Raw genomic sequence first — 20,287 nt, 5'->3', positions numbered from 1 at the left:
TCTGTGAAAATATTTGTGTATTTTAACCCTAAGAATAAATAAAGATGGAAGAGATGCAAGAGAGTAAGTGTGAAAGAATCTCATTGTCACCAATTCAAGTTGTTGAATCGGTTGAAAAATCATCGACAGGGGTCCGACTAGTTCCATCACTCCAGGATACACGGCAAAAACTCACCAACGCTCCAGCATCAGCAAATGGCCAATTGTAGCCTTGGTGTGTCCTTTACAGAGCACTTCCATCATCATTTAAAGGAATAGTTTAACAAAACAGATTCACTAACAATGACCACACCTTTAACAATGCAAATAAGTTTATTGATAGACAGGCTGTGAGACAAATAGATGGAGGGATGAGAAGGGTTGATGGGTATGGGATGAAAAGGGGTCAAGTGGATGGGATGAAAGGGGTTGCAGGGATGGGATGAAAAGGGGTCAAGTGGATGGGATGAAAGGGGTTGCAGGGATGGGATGAAAAGGCTCGAAGGGAAAGGCTGAAAGGAGGTCAAACGGGATGGGATGAAAAGGGTTGAGGTGTGGGACAAAAAGGGATGAAAATGGTTGAGGGGATGGGATGAAAAGGGTTGAGATGATTGGATGAAAGAGATAAAAGGAGGCGTGAGCAATAAAGGGTCAAGGGGAAGAGATGAAAGGAGGTCGAAGGGGATGGGATGAAAGGGATGAGAAGAGGTTGAGGGCATGGGATAAAAGGGGTCTAGGGGATGGGATGAAAAGGGGGAGAAATGTGTAGACTGATGACGGTAGAGGAACTCAGGGAGTGAGACTCAGGGTGGGGGCAAATCTCGGGAATCTTCGGATTTTTGTCCCCCTGGTTCCTGTAATGAAGATGGAAGAGGAAAAAATGAGAACAGAGGGATGGTGAGGGTGGGGGTTACAAGACGAAAATGGGAAATAGAATGATGACAAGAGAAATAAGCTTATTCACTTGTGTCCTTTAAACATGAAGCTACAGATTAAATTACATAAAAACCAACATTTTGTTTTTATTCCTTATGGTAAGCTAGCCAGTGTGCCCTGGCTTATAGTAACAATTACATAATGTCTAACTTGCAGTAAAAAAGCAACCTAAAATGTTTTCCTCAAAGTCAAATTTTAGCTCAACTGGCAGAAGAGAGTGAGCAAAATAATATATGTAATAAAACAATATTATATATTAGTTTTACAGCTGTGTTATTGATCTTTTCATCTAACTTCCTGCTAGAATGAAAATGTCTTTAAATCTTTAAATTCACCAGCTCTCCGTCTGTGTATTTTTATTTATTTTTTTTACAATTAAAAAAATGTCAATATAGGTATTTTTGGGGGGAGGGGGTTTACAGAACTAATTTAGTAAATTTTTTGCAAATTGTGTATGTTGTTGCTGCAGATATTCTCACGGTGCAACGTGAGCAGCTGGTCCAACTCCATCTCTACTCCATCTGAGACTCCTCTCCCACGCATTTTTTTTCCCTGTCCCATCCACCTATCGTACACACAGAGGTAAAGATTTTGCTGGAAATATTCAAATTGGAAACAAATAAGGCCTCAAAGGTATAAGGGACTGCTGTTTTTTCAGTTTTACATAACCAGTGTTGGGTATAGTTACTTTGGAAAGTAGTTAATTAGGTTACAACGTTACCATCAATTAAAAGTAATCTGTTACGTTACAGTGTTATTACATCTATTTCCATGTATGCTTGTATTTGCAGATGTGATGCCTTCACTGAAGCTGATTCCAAAGCCAACAGAGTCTCTGCTCCTTCCAAAACCAGGAGGTGATGGCTGTGTGCACTGCGCTGTGGTGGGTACAGCAGGAATCCTCAATGGCTCCAAAGTTGGCGCAGAGATTGATTCTCATGATTATGTTTTCAGGTAAGAAAGAGTGTGGGAAGAAAATTAGTTATTTTTTCTTTGTCAATCCCCACCGAGTGTGCTGTAAGGTTTCAAAGCCAATCAACTGATGGAAATTGTTATTATAATCTATAATGTATGTCAGTTAAAATGTATTTAATCATAATAAAATACCAACAGATATTCTCCTGTGCACGCAGTAACCACCCCCTTGGCTTCAAATCCCCCAACAAGACTTCCATGGCATTAATATCTGTCCATTTCTTCTCTTTGATCCCTTTCTTGGTGGAGTTGTTGGTGTGCTCAGGATCAATATGTTGTTGAAATGTTCTTCAGCTTTCACACAGTTGTATGAAGGACGTGTAAAGTTGATTAGTTTGTCCAGAGCAAACTAATCAAAAACGCCTTCTCTTTGCCTAGTGTCAAGTTTCTGTGAGATTAAAGTTCACTGGCTCAGAAGCACAAGCGGCATCAGTCCTGGATGACGAGGTGCGTGTGTGGCAAGATCTTTGGTGGCGGTGTTGTGTTTGCTTAGAGTGAGTCAAAGGAGAAAGTCTGGGATGTTTGAAGGACCTTCATTTTGTTGGTTTCTGGGTTTGTGCATCTAATACTTCACTTTCTCTCTCACTTTCTTACTCCCCATGTCAAATAAAGTAAAAAAAATTAGGGAAAAAAACAAAACAGTGGTTTCTCTTTGATGCAGTACCTACAGAAGTGGTGTACTAGTAGTAATAATAATATTCATTTAGGCCTGGGGTTCACGAAGCCTGTTTTGAGCATCAAACCAGGGGAAAAAAAAGCACTCTTTAAACAAAGTAAGTTCAAAACCAATGTTTACAGGATGTAAATTAAAATGTATGGACCACTGCATTAAAACAGGTAGCATGCTGAGTGTTGAAGTGCCGCTTTCAACTTACGGCTACAGTCTGCATGCATAATAAGCAAGTTGTCTTAGCATTGGTGTGATTCGCTAAAAAATAAAACAAACTAATCAGTCCAGTCAGATTTGTACTGGAGGTTTTCCTGATCGACAATACACCAATATTTGGCTTTTCATGGGCTGCTCATTCGGTATAGATCGTTATAGATCTTAAAGTTATCTTTATCTTTAGTTTTTGGAGCCTATGAGCTCTATTGAGTTACTTTTTTATTAGGGTATTAAACTGGTGTTTAAACTGTCCATAAAGGAAAGTTTTATAATGATGAAGCAGAAACAATTCTGTTTAAACAGTTTAAAATCAGCAAAACACTTACTAAACTGTAAGTCAATACTTAACTCTACAGGCTCCATAATAGACAGAAAAAATGGTTTCCAGTGGGAAAGAAAAAAGGATCAAACCTGTTGGTAGCATTTGTTAAGCATTACATTAGGCCTTTAGTATCATATGTTTAGAATGTTCTTCCTATTAGATGTATCCCATTATAGCATCATTTGATGCAAAAATAAAAGGATGTATGAAGTTAATTATGAAAATCCAATATTATTGGATTAATATATAAAATTTTTGCTATTTTTATTTTGGTTGCCAATTTTATTGCATTAAAAATGGCATTAGTGGAGCTCATTACCTAAACTTTCCTCTTTGTCATTTTCATCCATTATTAATTTTATTTATTTATTTATTTATTTATTTATTTATTTATTTATTTATTTTGAGGCAGGATGAATGGTGCCGTGACCGAAGGTTATGAGGAAGACGTAAGAAACAGAACATCTGTGTACGTTCACACGGCCCACTCCATCACCGCATCGCTAAATATGTTCAAGAAGTACGGCTACACGTCTGCCCCTCATGATGAGGTACTGGAACTGAAACGAAGATGGTGTGATGTTGTTTATATTCACAATATAGATAACGTTTGTCTTCCTCTTTGGCAGGGGATAAAGTACGTCATGATTCCTGAAGGAATGAGGGACTTCCAGTGGCTGGAGGGTCTTCTGAAAGGAGAAAGAGTCCGTTCTGGCCCGTACTACAATGTGCTGTAAATATTATAGGTGTGTATATATATATATACAGTGGGGAAAATAAGTATTTGATACACCGCCGATTTTGCAAGTTTCCCCCCTTATAAAGAATGGAGAGGTCTGTAATTTTCATCATAGGTACACTTCAACTGTGAGAGACAGAATCCTTGTTGGTTGGTAGGTGATCAAATACTTATTTCATGCAATAAAACATAAATTAATTATTTAAAAATCATACAACGTGATTTTCTGGATTTTTGTTTTAGATTCTGTCTCTCACAGTTGAAGTGTACCTATGATGAAAATTACAGACCTCTCCATTCTTCATAAGGGGGGAAACTTGTAAAATCGGCGGTGTATCAAATACTTATTTTCCCCACTGTATATATACACATATACATACACACATATATTAATAATTTAACACACATGGGTTAATAATTTAAAGCTGTTCTGCAGCAATGAAGGTTGAATCAGCCTTGAAAGCTGGTGCTACTAATTCATAAAGGTGTTCCAACTTTTCTTGATTACTTACAACCCCCTCTGTTTGCATAAAAGTAGTGTTGGAACACACTGTGGTACCAGACCCTCATGAGCATCAGGTGAACAGTATTGTACTGCAGAAAGTAGTGTGTTGCTCCAAAAATGGCAAGAAGAAGGCAATTAACAATGGAAGAGAGACCATCAAGACACTTAAAAATGTAGGTCTTTCTTACAGGGAAATTGCAAAGAAAGTCAAGGTGTCTGTGAGTATAGTTTTCATCACCATCAAAAGGCACTCAGAAACTGGGGAAAACTCTGACAGGAAGAGGTCTGGCAGACCCAAAGCCACAACTGAATCAGAGGACAAGTTTCTGAGAGTTAAAAGCTTGCGTGATAGGCGGCTCACAGGACAACAGCTTCAAGCACAGCTTAATAGTGGTCGTAGTAAGCAAGTCTCAGTTTCAACTGTGAAGAGAAGACTGCGAGCTGCAGGTTTGACAGGAAGAGTTGCAGCAAGAAAGCCATTGCTAAGATGCCAGAATAAGACAAAGAGGCTCGCCTGGGCCATGAAACACCACCATTGGACTACTGAAGACTGGAAGAAGGTATTATGGACTGATGAATCAAAATGTCAAATTTTCAATTCATCACGCAGGATCTTTGTACGCCGTCAAGTAGGCAACAGGATGGTTCCACAGTGTGTGACATCAACTGTCAAGCATGGAGGAGGAAGTGTGATGGTCTGGGGCTGTTTTGCTGGATCCAGGGTCGGTGACTTGTACAGAGTGAGAGGCACCCTGAACCAAAACGGCTACCACAGCATTCTGCAGCGTCATGCAATACCCTCTGGTATGCACCTAGTTGGTCAGAGGTTCATCCTACAGCAAGATAATGACCCAAAACACAGGTCCAAGCTATGCCAGAACTACCTCAGGAAAAAAAGAACAAGATGGTAAGCTTGAAAACATGGAGTGGCCAGCACAGTCTCCAGACTTAAACCCCATCGAGCTGGTTTGGGATGAACTGAACTGAAGAGTGAAAGCCAAGCAACCTACAAGCAAGCCCGGATCCTGAACCGGGCCTATCCTTGTTTGGTCACGCCCACCACATGGCATCACGCCAGCATCTGTGCACATTCTGCACAACACGCCTGCCGTCGCAGTCACACTAAATGATGGACCTTAGTGGCAGCGGCAAGGGCCTTGGTGGTCAGAAACGACGAGATGATCTATGGCAGGGGTGCTCATTACGTAAATCTCGATCGACCGGTAGATAGCCACTGAAAACTTTTTTTAGATGTTAGTCTAAAACATTTATCTGTTGCAACTCCAAAACAAACAGCAAGACAAACGTTCATCTTTATTTATTTTTACTTTATATTTGCAACATGCCCTCAGTTCAGCGGCACACATCCACAGCCACGCACAAATTCAACAACAACTCAAGACTACCGTATTTCTTAAAGAGACAGCGCTATTTTTGTAAAGGTGCAGTGCACCAGTTTTTCTTGATAAAAATAAAAACAAAGCTGGATAGAGCTTTTAACACTGTAGCACCAATTAATATGACTATATATACACTGTTACCATTTTATCTGTGTGTAATGCATAATCCTTATAGTAGATCAGAAAGTATTTGCTGTTGGGTGGAAAACTTGTCTGTCTAAAACCATTCCTTTATTATTGTAATTACGAGTGAAAATACTTTCTTTTTTTCTTTTAACTAAAATTGACTAAAACTAGACTAAAACCTTTTTGAGTTTTCGTCGACTAAAACTAGACTAAAACCATCACATATAGAAATGACAACTAATAAGCATTTTCGTCCAAAAGACTAAGACTAAATCTAAAATGGCTGCCAAAAACAACACTGGAGTAGATCTCATTAAGTGTGTGATGAGTTATAAATTTATAGCCTACCCAAAGAGTGTTTGTTTTGCTGTCTTTGTCCGGGCGATGATGACGGGGCCGTACACACGTAAACATGTACACACATAGATGACAGTTGAAAAAAAAAAAACAGATGACAGATGACCGCGAAATTTGAATCTACACAGTTGTAGATTGTACAAGTTAAAAGGAGCAACATGCAAATGGAGTCAAAGAATGTGTGTGTGCGTGCGTGCGTGCGTGCGTGCGTGCGTGTGTGTGCGTGTATTACCGGCCTCAGACCTAGGGGAATCTGGGCAGGTATAAGGCCACAGGCTAAATAGCACTGTGGGTTAGAAAGCAGTGGAGACGAACAAAATTAATCTTTCTCAAGCGCTGGACGTTTATTTCTTTAAAGTGAACCATACAACGGATCAGAGGCTACATTGGACTACTTATATGAAATACATTACAATACAAACAAACTATTATATAGTTATATAGAATACTATAGAGGATTTAACTGTTTGTGTGACTGTTAATCAATCACCAACACAACGCATCGGTCTGCCGTTTGCGTGTGTGTCAACAGGCACGCGCACATCCACTAACGGCGGCATAACCTCCATAGAACATTGACAGGCTCTGGCTAACGAAATGTATACTGAACAGAGCACCGGCAATAAACAAAATTATACCAAGTACAGGGAGACCAAAACATTATAGATTACACATACTGATGTTACCTATGTTAATCAACACAACACTGTTTACAGTCCGTACAGAAAAACGAAAGAACAAAACCTTCACTGACGGTTACAGGCTAATACATATACATATAAACACATCATAATAACCTTTCTTCACCAGACATGACAACATACATCACATAGGCAACCGTACTGGATATATTGATATATATTAACAGGGATTGGAAAGGTTTAAACATACCTGTGGGTTAGAAAGCAGTGGAGACGAACAAAATTAATCTTTCTCAAGCGCTGGACGTTTATTTCTGAGCGCTCGAGCTACCGTCTCCACTAGTCCAGGCAAAGTAGCGTTTTACGACAGACTAATTGTAAAAGAATTTTTTTTAGCATAGATCATTTCTATGAGGTGTCCAGAACAACATACTAAAAGTCCTAAGAAATCCTAGTTGAGGAAATATGTTAATTTCTCATCAATCCGAAATGTGTGCCATAAGGCCAGGTAACAATACCCCAATGGGGCTATTTTTTTTCCTTTACTCCGATCAAAATGAAACTTTACACAATGAAAGTACCCATGAAAAGTAACATTTTTTGTATTACAAGTTTCTTTGAAAATGTATTTTAATATGCAAATGAGCTATACACTAATCAAATATGCCCAAAATACAACCAAAAATTAACTTTTTTTACGACAGACTAATTGTAAAAGAATTTTTTTTAGCATAGATCATTTCTATGAGGTGTCCAGAACAACATACTAAAAGTCCTAAGAAATCCTAGTTGAGGAAATATGTTAGTTTCTCATCAATCCGAAATGTGTGCCATAAGGCCAGGCAGCAATACCCCAATGGGGCTATTTTTTTTCCTTTACTCCTATCAAAATGAAACTTTACACAATGAAAGTACCCATGAAAAGTAACATTTTTTGTATTACAAGTTTCTTTGAAAATGTATTTTAGTATGCAAATGACCTATACACTAGTCGAATATGCCCAAAATACAACCAAAAGTAAGTTTTTTGTATTACAAGTTTCTTTTGAAATGAATTTGAATATGCACATGAGCTTTACACTTTGAATATGTCCTAATTTGTATAGGCAGAAACACCATTCATATGTATGATAAATATATCGGCCCAATCTTCATCCAATCATCCTGCTGCTTTTAGACTGGCCTCTAACCTGAAAACTGCCTGGCTTGGTAGTACCTGCCAGGGGTATAACCCCCGCCGGTATAGTCTTCAGGGTCACAGAGGAACACAAGCCTCCCCACCACGACAAGGTAGCAACAAAAGGGGAGGTGTTTTTGTGTTTTTGGTGTTTTTAATTTTTTTTTATGTTTTTTTTTTTTTTTTTTTTTTTAAATCCAGCCTGGATCCTCGACCCCTTCTGGATTATTAGATGTTTGTTGCTTGTGAAATTCATGAAGAATTGAGTGGGCTGTGTCTCGCAAAGTGACCACACATTGATTTTCCAGGCCAGTCATCACATCTCCAAAGTGTTCCTTTATTTTGATTTTCATCCACTTTGCACAATATGGTTCACAATCTGTGCCTTGCAAGTACTCTGTCATCTTTACCATAAGGTCTTGAATAGTAATTTGTTCATCATCGTATTCTTCTAAAAAGTTTGCCACCTTTAGGAATGCTGTTGTTCTCTCATAATCTTCTGGTCTTCTGACTTTGAATCTTTTGGGTTTGTTGCCTGGGTTTGCAGAGAATTGACTCGGAATATTCTTCATATTTCGAAAGTTACTGTTGCATATGTTGTGGTACATTGCATCGGCTGCATGAAGGTCATGGACAGATGATATTCTCCCCAAAACTGCATTAGACCATTCATTGTTTCTTAAGTGGCAAACCTGCACAATCCTTTCCTGGAAGTCTCCTGTTCTTACCTGGTAGATATACATTTTCTCTCTGTGCTTATTTTTCTTATCTATTTCAGTTGGTTGTCCACAGAACAAGCAATGCTCTTGAAAATTGAAGTTCTATTCTGAGCGGAGATTATGTTTGATTTGTGGTTGTTGCAAAGATGGTAATACATTATCACGTACAATATTTTCTGCTTTACAATAGTTGCGGCGGCATTCGATGTGTACTCTGTTTCCAGGAATTGTCACTAAGCTACTTCCACGTTGAGCACTGGCACGGTTCACACCATTGCTGCCTTTTGCTCGTAGAACAACCGATGTGTTTTCATCACTGAATGACTCATTACATATTTTACACTTCTCCATTTCCCCTGTTTACATACATTACACACTGCATAAACAAAAAAAGAAAAGAAAACAGTGTTGTCAAGCAATGAAATTAGGCCCAATAGAATTTGCTAGTGCTGGCAAGCTAACGTTAGTTCATTTCAGTAGGCTAGGTGATGCTGGTGAAGGTGAAGTAGTTTTGGCCTTAAGCAAAATGTCTCTACAGTAAAATGTCTAGTTAGAAAGGAGTTGGTAACTTAAAATGTTCTGATTGGGTTTCTAGCCTAGATATTACTGTCGCTAGCTTCTCATAACACTGCAAAGCTACTTTACAAACGGTGGAAGTCTGATGTGTGGCCCGTCTGGTCTGAAATACTTGCCTACTACAAAAAGAGAAGCAGTTTTGGTGTCTGGCAAAATTATTTAAAGAGCTGGAATGTCTGGAAAGTGTGTCTGTCTGGTTTTCATCTGTCATCATGTGAGAGTGAATCGTTTCGTTTGTAAGAATGACATCTGCCTGTTATCTCGTAATCTTACCAACAATACCAATCATTTGTAAATCTACCAGCCCAAAATGTAATCTCACCACGTTACTAATGACTAAAATGGCAATTCTGACTTTCTATCATGTCATTAGGTTAGGCTTGTTCACAAATAAAAAAAAGCCTATATTCGCCTATAGCTCATTTGCATATTAAAATACATTTTAAAAGAAACTTGTAATACGAAAAATGTTACTTTTCATGGGTACTTTCATTGTGTAAAGTTTCATTTTGATAGGAGTAAAGGAAAAAAATAGCCCCATTGGGGTATTGCTGCCTGGCCTTATGGCACACATTTCGGATTGATGAGAAACTAACATATTTCCTCAACTAGGATTTCTTAGGACTTTTAGTATGTTGTTCTGGACACCTCATAGAAATGATCTATGCTAAAAAAAAATTCTTTTACAATTACTTCTATTTTTGGTTCCAAAATGAGTTAGTTTGCCTGGACTACACGGTAACCCACTATGGTGGTACAGTGAAACAGCGCCATCTAGCGGCATGAAGTGGAATAAATGGAACACTTAAATGTAATAAAATAAAAAAAATAGAAGGGGGTAACTGTGTTAATTAAATATAATAGGACATTTTCTCTACCCATTACACGTGCAGGCGTGCGTGTGAGGGCCTATAAGAGTCTGGCCCAGGGGCCTCTGAATTCTTAATCCAGCCTTGCCTACAAGTGCCACACATTTATGGGAACTTCTGCAACAGACTTGGGAAGAACTTTCTGAAGAATATTTGATTTCTATTGTAGAAAGAATGCCACGAGTGTGTTCAGCTGTTATATCTGCCAAAGGTGGCTACTTTGATGAGTCAAAAGTTTAGAATACATTTTGGTCTATAAATTGATTCCACGATTTCTTTTTCAGCTAAAATTGCCTATTTGTTCTATGCTTTCATTTCAGAGTGCAATGAGACACTAAACTGAATAATTGTCAGTAGAAAACTGGAAAAAGTGTGGTGTTCTAAAACTTCTGACCGGTAGTGTATATATATATATATATATAAAAGCCAGTTGCGCAAGTCAACATCAAATGCGGCATATACCAAGGAGATGCGCTATCATCACTGCTGTTCTGCATAGGCCTGAAACCCTCAGTCAGATCATCACAAAGAGTGGTTACGGGTACCGATTCCAAAGTGGAGCAACAATTAGCAGAAGGGGTTGACCTACCAGAGGGCAACATAGGTGATATCCAAGACAGTACCTTGGTATTCCACAGGCTAATGGAAACCACAAGGAAGCCACAAGGAAGTCAAACACAACCAAATACCTCCAGATAGTAAGGCAGGTCCTGAAAAGTCAGCTGAGTGGCAGGAACAAGATCCAAGCCATCAACATGTATGCAATACTAGTCATCAGATACCCCGCTGGGATCATAAGCTGGCCAAAGGAGGAGATAGAAGCCACAGACATCAAGACAAGAAAGCTCCTCACCATGCACGGAGAGTTTCACCCCAAATCCAGCACCCTAAGACTGTACACTAAGTGGAAAGAGGGAGGCCGAGGACTAGTGAGCATCAAAGCCACTATCCAGGATGAAACATCAAAAATCCAAGAGTACATCAGAAAAATGGCCACAACGAATGAACTGCTAAGTGAATGTCTCAGGCAACAGAAACCCGATAAGAGTGCAGAGGAAGAGAAGCAGATCACTTGAAGGGACAAGTCCCTACATGGCATATATCACCACCAAATTGAAGAAGTGGCTGATATCGAGAAGACCTACCAATGGCTGGAAAAGGCTGGACTCAGAGACAGCACAGAGTCACTGATCATGGCAGCACAAGAACAGGCCCTAGGTACAAGAGCCATAGAGGCCAAGATCTACAAGAGTAGATCAGACCCAAGGTGCAAACTATGCAAAGATGCCCCTGAGACAGTCCAGCACACAGTAGCAGGGTGTAAGATGCTAGCTGGGTCAGCGTACATGGAGAGACACAACCAAGTAGCTGGAATAGTGTACAGGAACATCTGTAACCAATATGGAATAGAAGTACCCAAATCCCAATGGGCCACACCACACACAAAAAAATGATTTGTAGAATTTACTTAAAAAAATCTTTGTAACAAATTGCACTCATTAAAACTAAGTAAATGTAATGCTGTAATATCAAGTACAACTTACTTGCCAGAATCAATCAAAATGTACTTGCTACTATCATTGACATTTATGAAAAAATTAAGTAAGTTTTACTTAACCATGTCAATACAGAAACACCATGGTCATGAAAATATGGAGTAAATCTTACATGTTTATAATAAGTAGATTTTACTAGATTTGTTTTTGTTTTAAGTACTCAGTTGTATTGAGAGGTCTTACACACCAAAATTATGTAAATGTTGCTTGTTTTGTTCTGATAAATGTTACTGAATGGCAAATTACACGGATCACACTATTGAAGTAAAAAGCAATTACACTTTTATTTTACCAATTCAAACAAAAATTCTCTATATAACAAACAAAATATCACTGATATTTCAAGTGAAGATACAACAAAAACACTGGGGTGCAGTCAATTTGATGGAATAAATATACAGACGAGCATCCATACCAACTGGACTTCAAGTACGGAAACTAGTACTGACAGAACCACAAAACCTCCTGAATCACTACTATTTTCCAGAAAATGTGACAAACACAGAGAGAGAGAGAGAGAGAGAGAGAGAGAGAGAGAGAGAGAGAGTCAGAGAAAGAGAGAGAGACTCAGAGAGAGAGAGAGCCTGCCTTCCTGAACGTCACTATTTTTTAGAACATGTGACAAACTTGGAAAAAAACAAAAAAAGAGTATACATTGGAATGACTTCATGCTTTTCATCAACTATACACCAATGGTTCAAGAACAGAGAACACTATTTGAAAGAGAGAGATGGAGGCAGACAGGTAATCAGATGGGTGACCCGTTACATCAAAATGATCTTTGAGTAAATGGAGGAGGGGGGGGGGGGTTTAAGACAGCAATTTGAATTTCAATGCTTGTACTTTTGGTGTCAGCTTCATCCTATCCAGTTCCAGGAAAATTTCTGAAACACCTCAAATGTGTAACGCAGTGGTTTGGGGTATGCAAGATTGAGGGCATAGATCAGTCCCATAAGTAACATGCAAGCTCTTGCAGTGTTTCCACATCCATGCAGCACCTCCCTGCCTTCAAGAATGATGGAGACATCAACTGGATCCTCTTCGGAATCACCATGGACGACCATAATCTTCAAAACGTGACCAGTAGGATCACTGCGGTGGTCCTCCTGCATACAATTGACAAGAAAAGACAATGCTAATGAGGAACAAAACCAAATTCCTTCAATCATTCATATCAACTTCATTTCCACAGTAAATCCTATTTAGTTCACTGTGAATAGGCTTATAGGTACATGTATGACGTTTGCAGCAAAAAAACCTGCGTGAAAATCAGTTAAGTATTCCGCGAGTTATGATTGATTAAATGCGCTGACACTTCACTGCGCCTGCTAAACAGATTACACTGAGTGGAACGGCTGCCCGGTCCAAGATGGCGGCCCCACGGCTCGTCAGCGCCAATAGGCAGTAGCGGTCGATGCGGCGTCTACTCTTTATTATGTCTATGGCTCACACCACCAGCCTGACGTGCCCAAATCCACCCAGAATTCATTTCTTCCTAATAAAACCAAGACCGTTCATTTTCCAAAAAAAAATGCCATGGCAAGATGGAGTTCGTGAAATATTTTAGAAAGGAAACTGAGAGGGTTATTTCTCCCTCTTTTAAATTGGAGCGAGCGTGGAGCGATTTCGCTGGAGCGGGAGGACTTTTAGGTGGAGATTGAGCGGAGCGGCCTGACGTGAATTTGAGCGGATGAGCGGCCGACTGAACAGCCACCTGAGCGAGGAGCGGGAAATTCGCACCGCTCAGCTCCGCTCACTAGCTCTGGTAGCGCTACATATGTGGACTTCAGTGAAATTATAGCTAGGCTAGCGCTGACTTAACAGTTTAAGGCTCAAGTCATAGCACTACATTGCCGCCAAAAGTTTCAGAAAGTACTTTGTTTCGACTGGACCTCAACCACAAACACTTAGATATAAAACCTTTATCGTTTTTGTTTTGAGAGAAGATATTCTAACTTAGAAGTTGCCGTGCTTATTATCAAGATAACCTCCAACTCACCTCAAACGTTTGCAGACGTTAACTGAGTAGCCTAACTTTTGATCACCCGATATCCAAACTAATTGTAGCCTACCGGAACTACGAACAGTAGCGCTAATGTGTGCTACTGTTCGTCAAGCAGACAATTATCAAATTACCAACATGTACACGAACTCCTATATGACCACAAATATAAAACAAAAAGGGAATACTCACTCGTTTCGACAGTCAGGTGCAGCAAAATGGCGACTTCTTCGGCGACAGGTCTTCAGTTCAAGTGTGCCTCACTACCACTAGGCATTGTCCAACGGCGCATGCGCGAATTCAAATGCGCGAAGCTTTATTTAGTAAAAGTTACTTAAAATTTTCAGGTGTTGGTAAATCATTTAGATACTACGAGTAAATATCTAGTAAAAAATACTCTTCCAAATCAAGAACATTTATTACATGAATATGTTGTATTATAGTTTCATGTTTTTTTCTAGTCCCCACTGAAACTTGATATTACACTGTAAGAATTGCTACATTTGAATAAGTAAATATTACAATGCCTAAAAGTAATTTTTTTCAGTGCACAGAAGGTGGCTGAGAACAACAGGGCCAAGCTTCTGTGGGACTTCAGCTTCCAGACAGACAAACAGGTCCTGGCTAACCAACTGGACATAGTGGTGGTAGACAAAGAGCAGAAGAAGGCGGTGGTGATAGATGTGGCGATACCAGCAGACGCCAACATCAGAAGGAAGAAACATGAAAAGGTTGAAAAGTACCATGGGTTGAAAGAACAGCTGGAGCAGATGTAGAAGGTCAAGGCGAGCACGGTCCCCGTGGTAGTAGGAGCACTCGGGGCGGTGACCCCCAAACTGGGGGAGTGTCTCCAACAGATCCCAGGAACAACATCAGAAGCCTCAGTCCAGAAGAGAGTAGTCCTAGGAACAGCTAAGATACTGCGCAGAACCCTCAAACTCCCAGGCCTCTGATAGAGGAGCTTGAAGATGACACAGATACCACCCCAAGAGGGTGAGAGGGACGTTTTTTTATATATACACTCCAGATCAAAATTTTAAGACCAGTTGAAAAATTGCAAGAATTTACATTTTGCACTGTTGGATCTTAAGAAGGTTCTAAGTAGTGCTTCAGAATGCAAAAAGAAGAAATGGGAGTGAGACAAGAAAAAAATTTGAGTAAGCAATTTATTGCAAACAACCATTAAACTGAAATAGGCTGTTCATCAGCTGATCAAAAGTTTAAGACCACATCTCAAAAAAAAAAAAAAAAACCCTAAAATAGAAATAAAATTTTCAAAAAAGGACTCAGTAATGAATAGCTGCACCATTCGTGTTAATCACCTCAAAAATTCGTTTCGGCATGCTTGATGCTAGTGTTTCCAGGAGGCTAGTGGGAATGTTGCTCCAAGTGGTGAAGATGGCTTCACGGAGGGTATCCACTGTCTGGAACTGGTGTCCATTTTTGTAAACTTCCCTTGCCATCCAACCCCAAATGTTCTCAATTGGATTTAGATCAGGGGAACATGCAGGATGGTTCAAAAGAGTAATGTTATTTCTCTGGAAGAAGTCCCTTGTCAGGCGGGCATTGTGAACTGCAGCGTTGTCCTGTTGAAAAACCCAGTCATTACCACACAGACGATGGCCTTCAGTCATGAGGGATGCCCCCTGCAACATCTCCACATAGCCAGCTGCTGTTTGACGCCTCTGCACAACCTGAAGCTCCATTGTTCCATTGAAGGAAAAAGCCCCCCAGATCATGATGGCGCCCCCTTGTCATGCCAGTAACGTTGGAAGCCATCAGGACCGTCAAGGTTTAAATTTTTCTCATCAGAGAATAAAACTTTCTTCCACCTTTCAATGTCCCATGTTTGGTGCTCTCGTGCAAACTCCAAACGGGCAATTTTGTGCCGTTGAAGGAGACGAGGTCTTTGAAGCCGTTTTTTGTTCTTAAAATCCTTCTCTCACAGATGCCGTCTAATGGTTATGGGACTGCAGTTGGCACCAGTGACAAGCTTAATTTGGGCCGAGGATCGTCCCGTGTCTTGACGGACAGCCAATTGGATCCTCCGGCTCAGGGGTGGTGAAATTTTTTTGGGTCTACCACATGACAGTGTGGGTACCTGACAGAAAATGACACTGAATCCACATTTTTGCGAAGATTTGGGCTTTTAAAGGCTGTGGTCTTAAACTTTTGATCAGCTGATGAACAGCCTATTTCAGTTTAATGGTTGTTTGCAATAAATTGCTTTCTCAAATCTTTTTCTTGTTTCACTCCCATTTCTTCTTTTTGCATTTTGAAGCACTACTTAGAACCTTCTTAAGATCCAACAGTGCAAAATGCAATTTTTCAACTGGTCTTAAAATTTTGATCTGGAGTGTATATATATATATATATATATATATATATATATATATATATATATATATATTTTTTATTTTTTTCTTTTTTTTTTTTCTTTTACTTAAACACTATTAAAAATGCTATTTCCTAAAATATAATTTTTAATAGTGTCCTACACAATCTTCATCATCTGTGCTAGAATAACATAACTTTACAGTTCCTCAGTGTTTCCTCTTATGCTATATGAAGTCTTGTATGTGACTTGGCAATAATAGTAGTTTTTATGGTTCTGGCTTGAAATAAATTGAGAAAACTATCATGACATTTTTACATTTATTTTTCCACAAAGATAACTTATTGTACGCGTTGTTAATTTAAAAAGGAAAAAATCTTTAATTGACATTGAAAGTATATTATATCACTGAATTTCAAAACAGATTTACAAAACTGAAGAATGACTAAGCAAATGTAGAGTTTAAAAACACACTTTTGTTCTCCAAGCCATTATGTTGGTCATTGTTACTGTGACGTGCACCAGACTCAATGGTGCCATTCAATCGATTTTCAGTTCAAACTCTTTGTCCTTGTGCTCTGATACGGCAGGCATGCGCCCATATGTCAACAGCTGCCAACAATCTTGACAGTAAATCAACTGAAGAACGATGTGTAACCTGGGACGTGTTCCCAGTCCTGCCTCAACGTTGTACAAACATAAATGGCAATCTTTCATCAGCTTGTTCTTTCATTTTCAACTGTTGCTTTTGTATTTTAACCCTCCAGGCCAAGGACGTACTACTCAGCGCAGTACAACGAGAGCCGCTTCTACGTTCTGCACCAAGACTTCCTCCAATACGTACAAAACAGGTCAGCCTCCTGTCAAACACCCATCCAAACTTTCTGTGGTTTAAACCATATGCTTCCATAAATGTATCTGTTGTGGTAACAAAAGAGGCACGAGTCATTCTTTTGCAAAACTATTTTATGAAATGTATGACGTACTTTTCTTGTAATAACTTTTCATTACTCCACCTTTTCAGCGTGTTACGGTTATGTAGCAGTAGGACCTAAATGTGTGGAACAAATGTAAGCAGACGATATGACAAAGGCAAAGGCAGGGTTATGCACTCACACACAAGGGCTGATGGTATAACTAGAGACAGGTGAAACCAGAGCATAGTATTAATTAAACAAAAATGTGAGTGAGTCTGGCAGAAGTGTATATAAAAGATATATAGTTACTCCAATGTGCAAAAGGCGTTTAAAAAAGGAAACTGGACTTGTAGAGTTTTTTTTTGTTTTTTTTGAGAAGACGTTTTACCGAGTAACAAGACGTCTTCTCAAAAAAAAAAAATAAAAAAAAAATATCTCTACAAGTCCAGTTGCCTTTTTTAAACGCTTTTGGATATACCATGACCCAGATGACTGAGAACCTTCACAGACATCTAAGTCTAAGCTATGTGTTTTCATTACCCGACAGGTTCTTATTGTCACCTAATCTGAATGCTTCATTCTGGTCAATAGTCAGACCAACTAATGGGGCTTTCATTCTCTTCCTGGCTCTGCAAACCTGCGACACAGTAAGTTAATGTAGTAAACATAGATACTGATAAAGACCAAAACAGCTTTTGGTATGAGTGCATTTTTTTTTTTGAAGCAGCACCAAGCGTCCATTTAGGGAGTTCCACTGTTTCACACCCAGATTTCGGTCATAACTGCGATATCTTGTTCTGTTAGTCCCAACATCGGAAATCCTATTCAAAGTAAATTGGAGCAAATCCACATGTCAAGGATTTTCATTGGTTTAATTGGTTTAATCCATATTTTACAAGGAAAAATCACCTGCTCATTATTATGACCAAAAGAACTCTAAACCTTCACCTGTCCTCCATGTTTTCTTTCTCTCTCTCGTCCTCAGGTGAATGCATACAGCTTCATGACGGAAGACTACAGCAAATACTCCAACTACTATTTTGAGAAGCATATTAGAACCAAGGTCATTTTCTACGGCAACCATGATTACGCTATGGAGAAGAATTTGTGGAAAAAGCTTCACAACAGGAAAATACTTAAGCTATATCAGAAATCTGAATCAGGGACAGAAAAGAATTTAACATGTGTTAAAGCAAATCCTTGGCTCTAAGGTAATTCATACGATAGTAACCCCTTGTTCAAAGCAGTTTGAACACAACATTTATGAATTATTTAACTTATGATATGACACCAACATGAACGTACTTCATTAAGCCAACTTAGAAGATATATACATTATACACATATTTACCCAGGGCCCTAAACCTACTAGAGCTGCCTCTATCTGTTCATCTACTAAGTCCATTTCATCTCCAGCAGAATCTGGAGCATGTCTGTCTATTGTTGGATGGTCTGGTGCTCTTCTATTGTTGTGTTGTGTTGTGTCGAGCTATTTGATGTTGGGGATAGTTGGGGGTGTTGGGGACAATGTTGGGACTATAACTTATGATATGGCACCAACATGAATGTTTATCATCCACCACAGAATCCAGAGAGTGTCTCTCTGTTGTTGGATGGTCTTGTACTCTTGATAGTACACCAGCGACTAATGTTATTAATGAACTTTATCTATAATACAACATTATCAGTAGTTAATCATTTCCAAGAGGCAAGCTGCTGTAGTCTTTCACATTTTGTCGTGACCTAGTTCTGAATTATTGACAGTAAATAAGAAGTGCGTTTGGGCATAGAGTGGACTGTATTTTAGGTGTTTCTCATTGGATTTAAACGGAAAAAAAAACCTCCACAAACTTTAAACTAATCCTGAATAAAAATCATAGTGACCTTGTAGTTCTCCCATCATACATTAAAAGCTGTAGCCCACCGGGACACACGTTTCTAAAAGATTTCAACCTTTCTGTGCATTTGAATGTTCTCTCTGTGCCTGTGTGGGACAACCATTCACACTCACATGCACACCTACGACCAATTTAGAATCATTTATTAACCTAACGAACATGTCTTTGGACAGTGGGAGGAAGCCAGAGTACCCGGAGAGAACCCACGCAGACACAGGGAGAACATGCAAACTCCACACAGAAAGGTCCAGTCGGCCAGGATGAATTTGCAAAGTGTGAAAATTACATAAAACAGGGGTCTTCAATGTTTTTCAAGCCAAGGACCCCCAATCAGGGACCCCCTGTTATATATTGTATAGACTGTGTTTTACTGGGCTAAGAGCTCATAAACATACCTTGTAATCGTGTTTTTATTTTAAACATGTGCAAGGTACAGCGAGTAGGGTGGCTGTGCCATTTATAAACACTGAAACCAGTTCCAATATCAACATGTGTCAATTGCATGATAATCATGCATACAAGTTATTCAAACTGACGTTTTTCTTTTTAACATAAATGTGGAAAATGAGTGATAGCGTATTGGTGCCACTACCATGCATAAACATGGTACATTTTGACTGTCTGTAAGCCAGAGAAGATTAGTGATCTGAGAGTCACTTTCTGGGCAAGAATTTGCACTCACAGTCTGAGGACTCACCTCTGCTCGGCCGCAAGGAGGAGTCAGTTTAATGTAACAATGGGACCTGTACTGACAAGATAGTTGGCTCCAAAACTGTTCATTCATTCAGGAACAGAAAGAGTAAAAAGAAAAGGGGAGAACAGTAAGAATTTGCTTATGTTGTTATACTCTTTTAATGTTTTTTAACAAGCAGAAAGTCAGACCAAAAACCTTGCATGTTGTTGATCACTTGAACTTTTTAGTCATAAGACCTTCATCTTCCCACTGACTCCTTTCCTACATGAAAGGAAATAACTCTTCATACCAGCAGGTGACAGTAGGTGAACAGCAACTATTAGCTAGGAAGTTAAGAAGAGATTTCACCTGTCTGCAGTTTGATTATCATGTTTCTGTGAAAATATTTGTGTATTTTAACCCTAAGAATAAATAAAAATGGAGAAACAAGAAGAGCAAGAGAACAAGTGTGAAATAATTTCATTGTCACCAATTCCTCTCCTTCCTTATGTCCACTAACATCTCCTTGGTCTTGTCCGTGTTGAAGGTGAGGTGGGGGCGGGGTCCTGCCCTGTATGCAGCCCATATGTTACTGTGCACATGATCCGATGGGTTTTTCTCACGGGTGGGAATGTCCAGATGTAGAATTTGGGGAATACAGTCTGTAGCTTGCACTGATTGAAGTTGCTAGTGGCAGCA

General features: G+C 39.3%; 1 protein-coding gene across 1 annotated transcript; it reads left to right on the top strand.

The window, feature by feature from the left end:
• Nucleotides 1-44: 44 nt before the first annotated feature.
• LOC311504275 (alpha-N-acetylgalactosaminide alpha-2,6-sialyltransferase 1-like) lies at nt 45-18,321 on the top strand (the record flags this gene model as incomplete). Its single annotated transcript, XM_084567294.1, has 7 exons — nt 45-63; nt 1,707-1,869; nt 3,511-3,649; nt 3,728-3,831; nt 16,868-16,951; nt 17,565-17,664; nt 18,003-18,321. 7 exons carry the CDS (start codon nt 45-47, stop codon nt 18,225-18,227), a joined length of 834 nt encoding a protein of 277 aa, XP_084423420.1. The 3' UTR covers nt 18,228-18,321.
• Between the last annotated feature and the right edge of the window lie 1,966 nt (nt 18,322-20,287).

This window comes from Chelon labrosus, assembly GCF_963514085.1.
Source record: "Chelon labrosus genome assembly, chromosome: 19".
NCBI lineage: Eukaryota > Metazoa > Chordata > Actinopteri > Mugiliformes > Mugilidae > Chelon > Chelon labrosus.
This window is presented reverse-complemented; position numbering and strand designations above follow the sequence as displayed.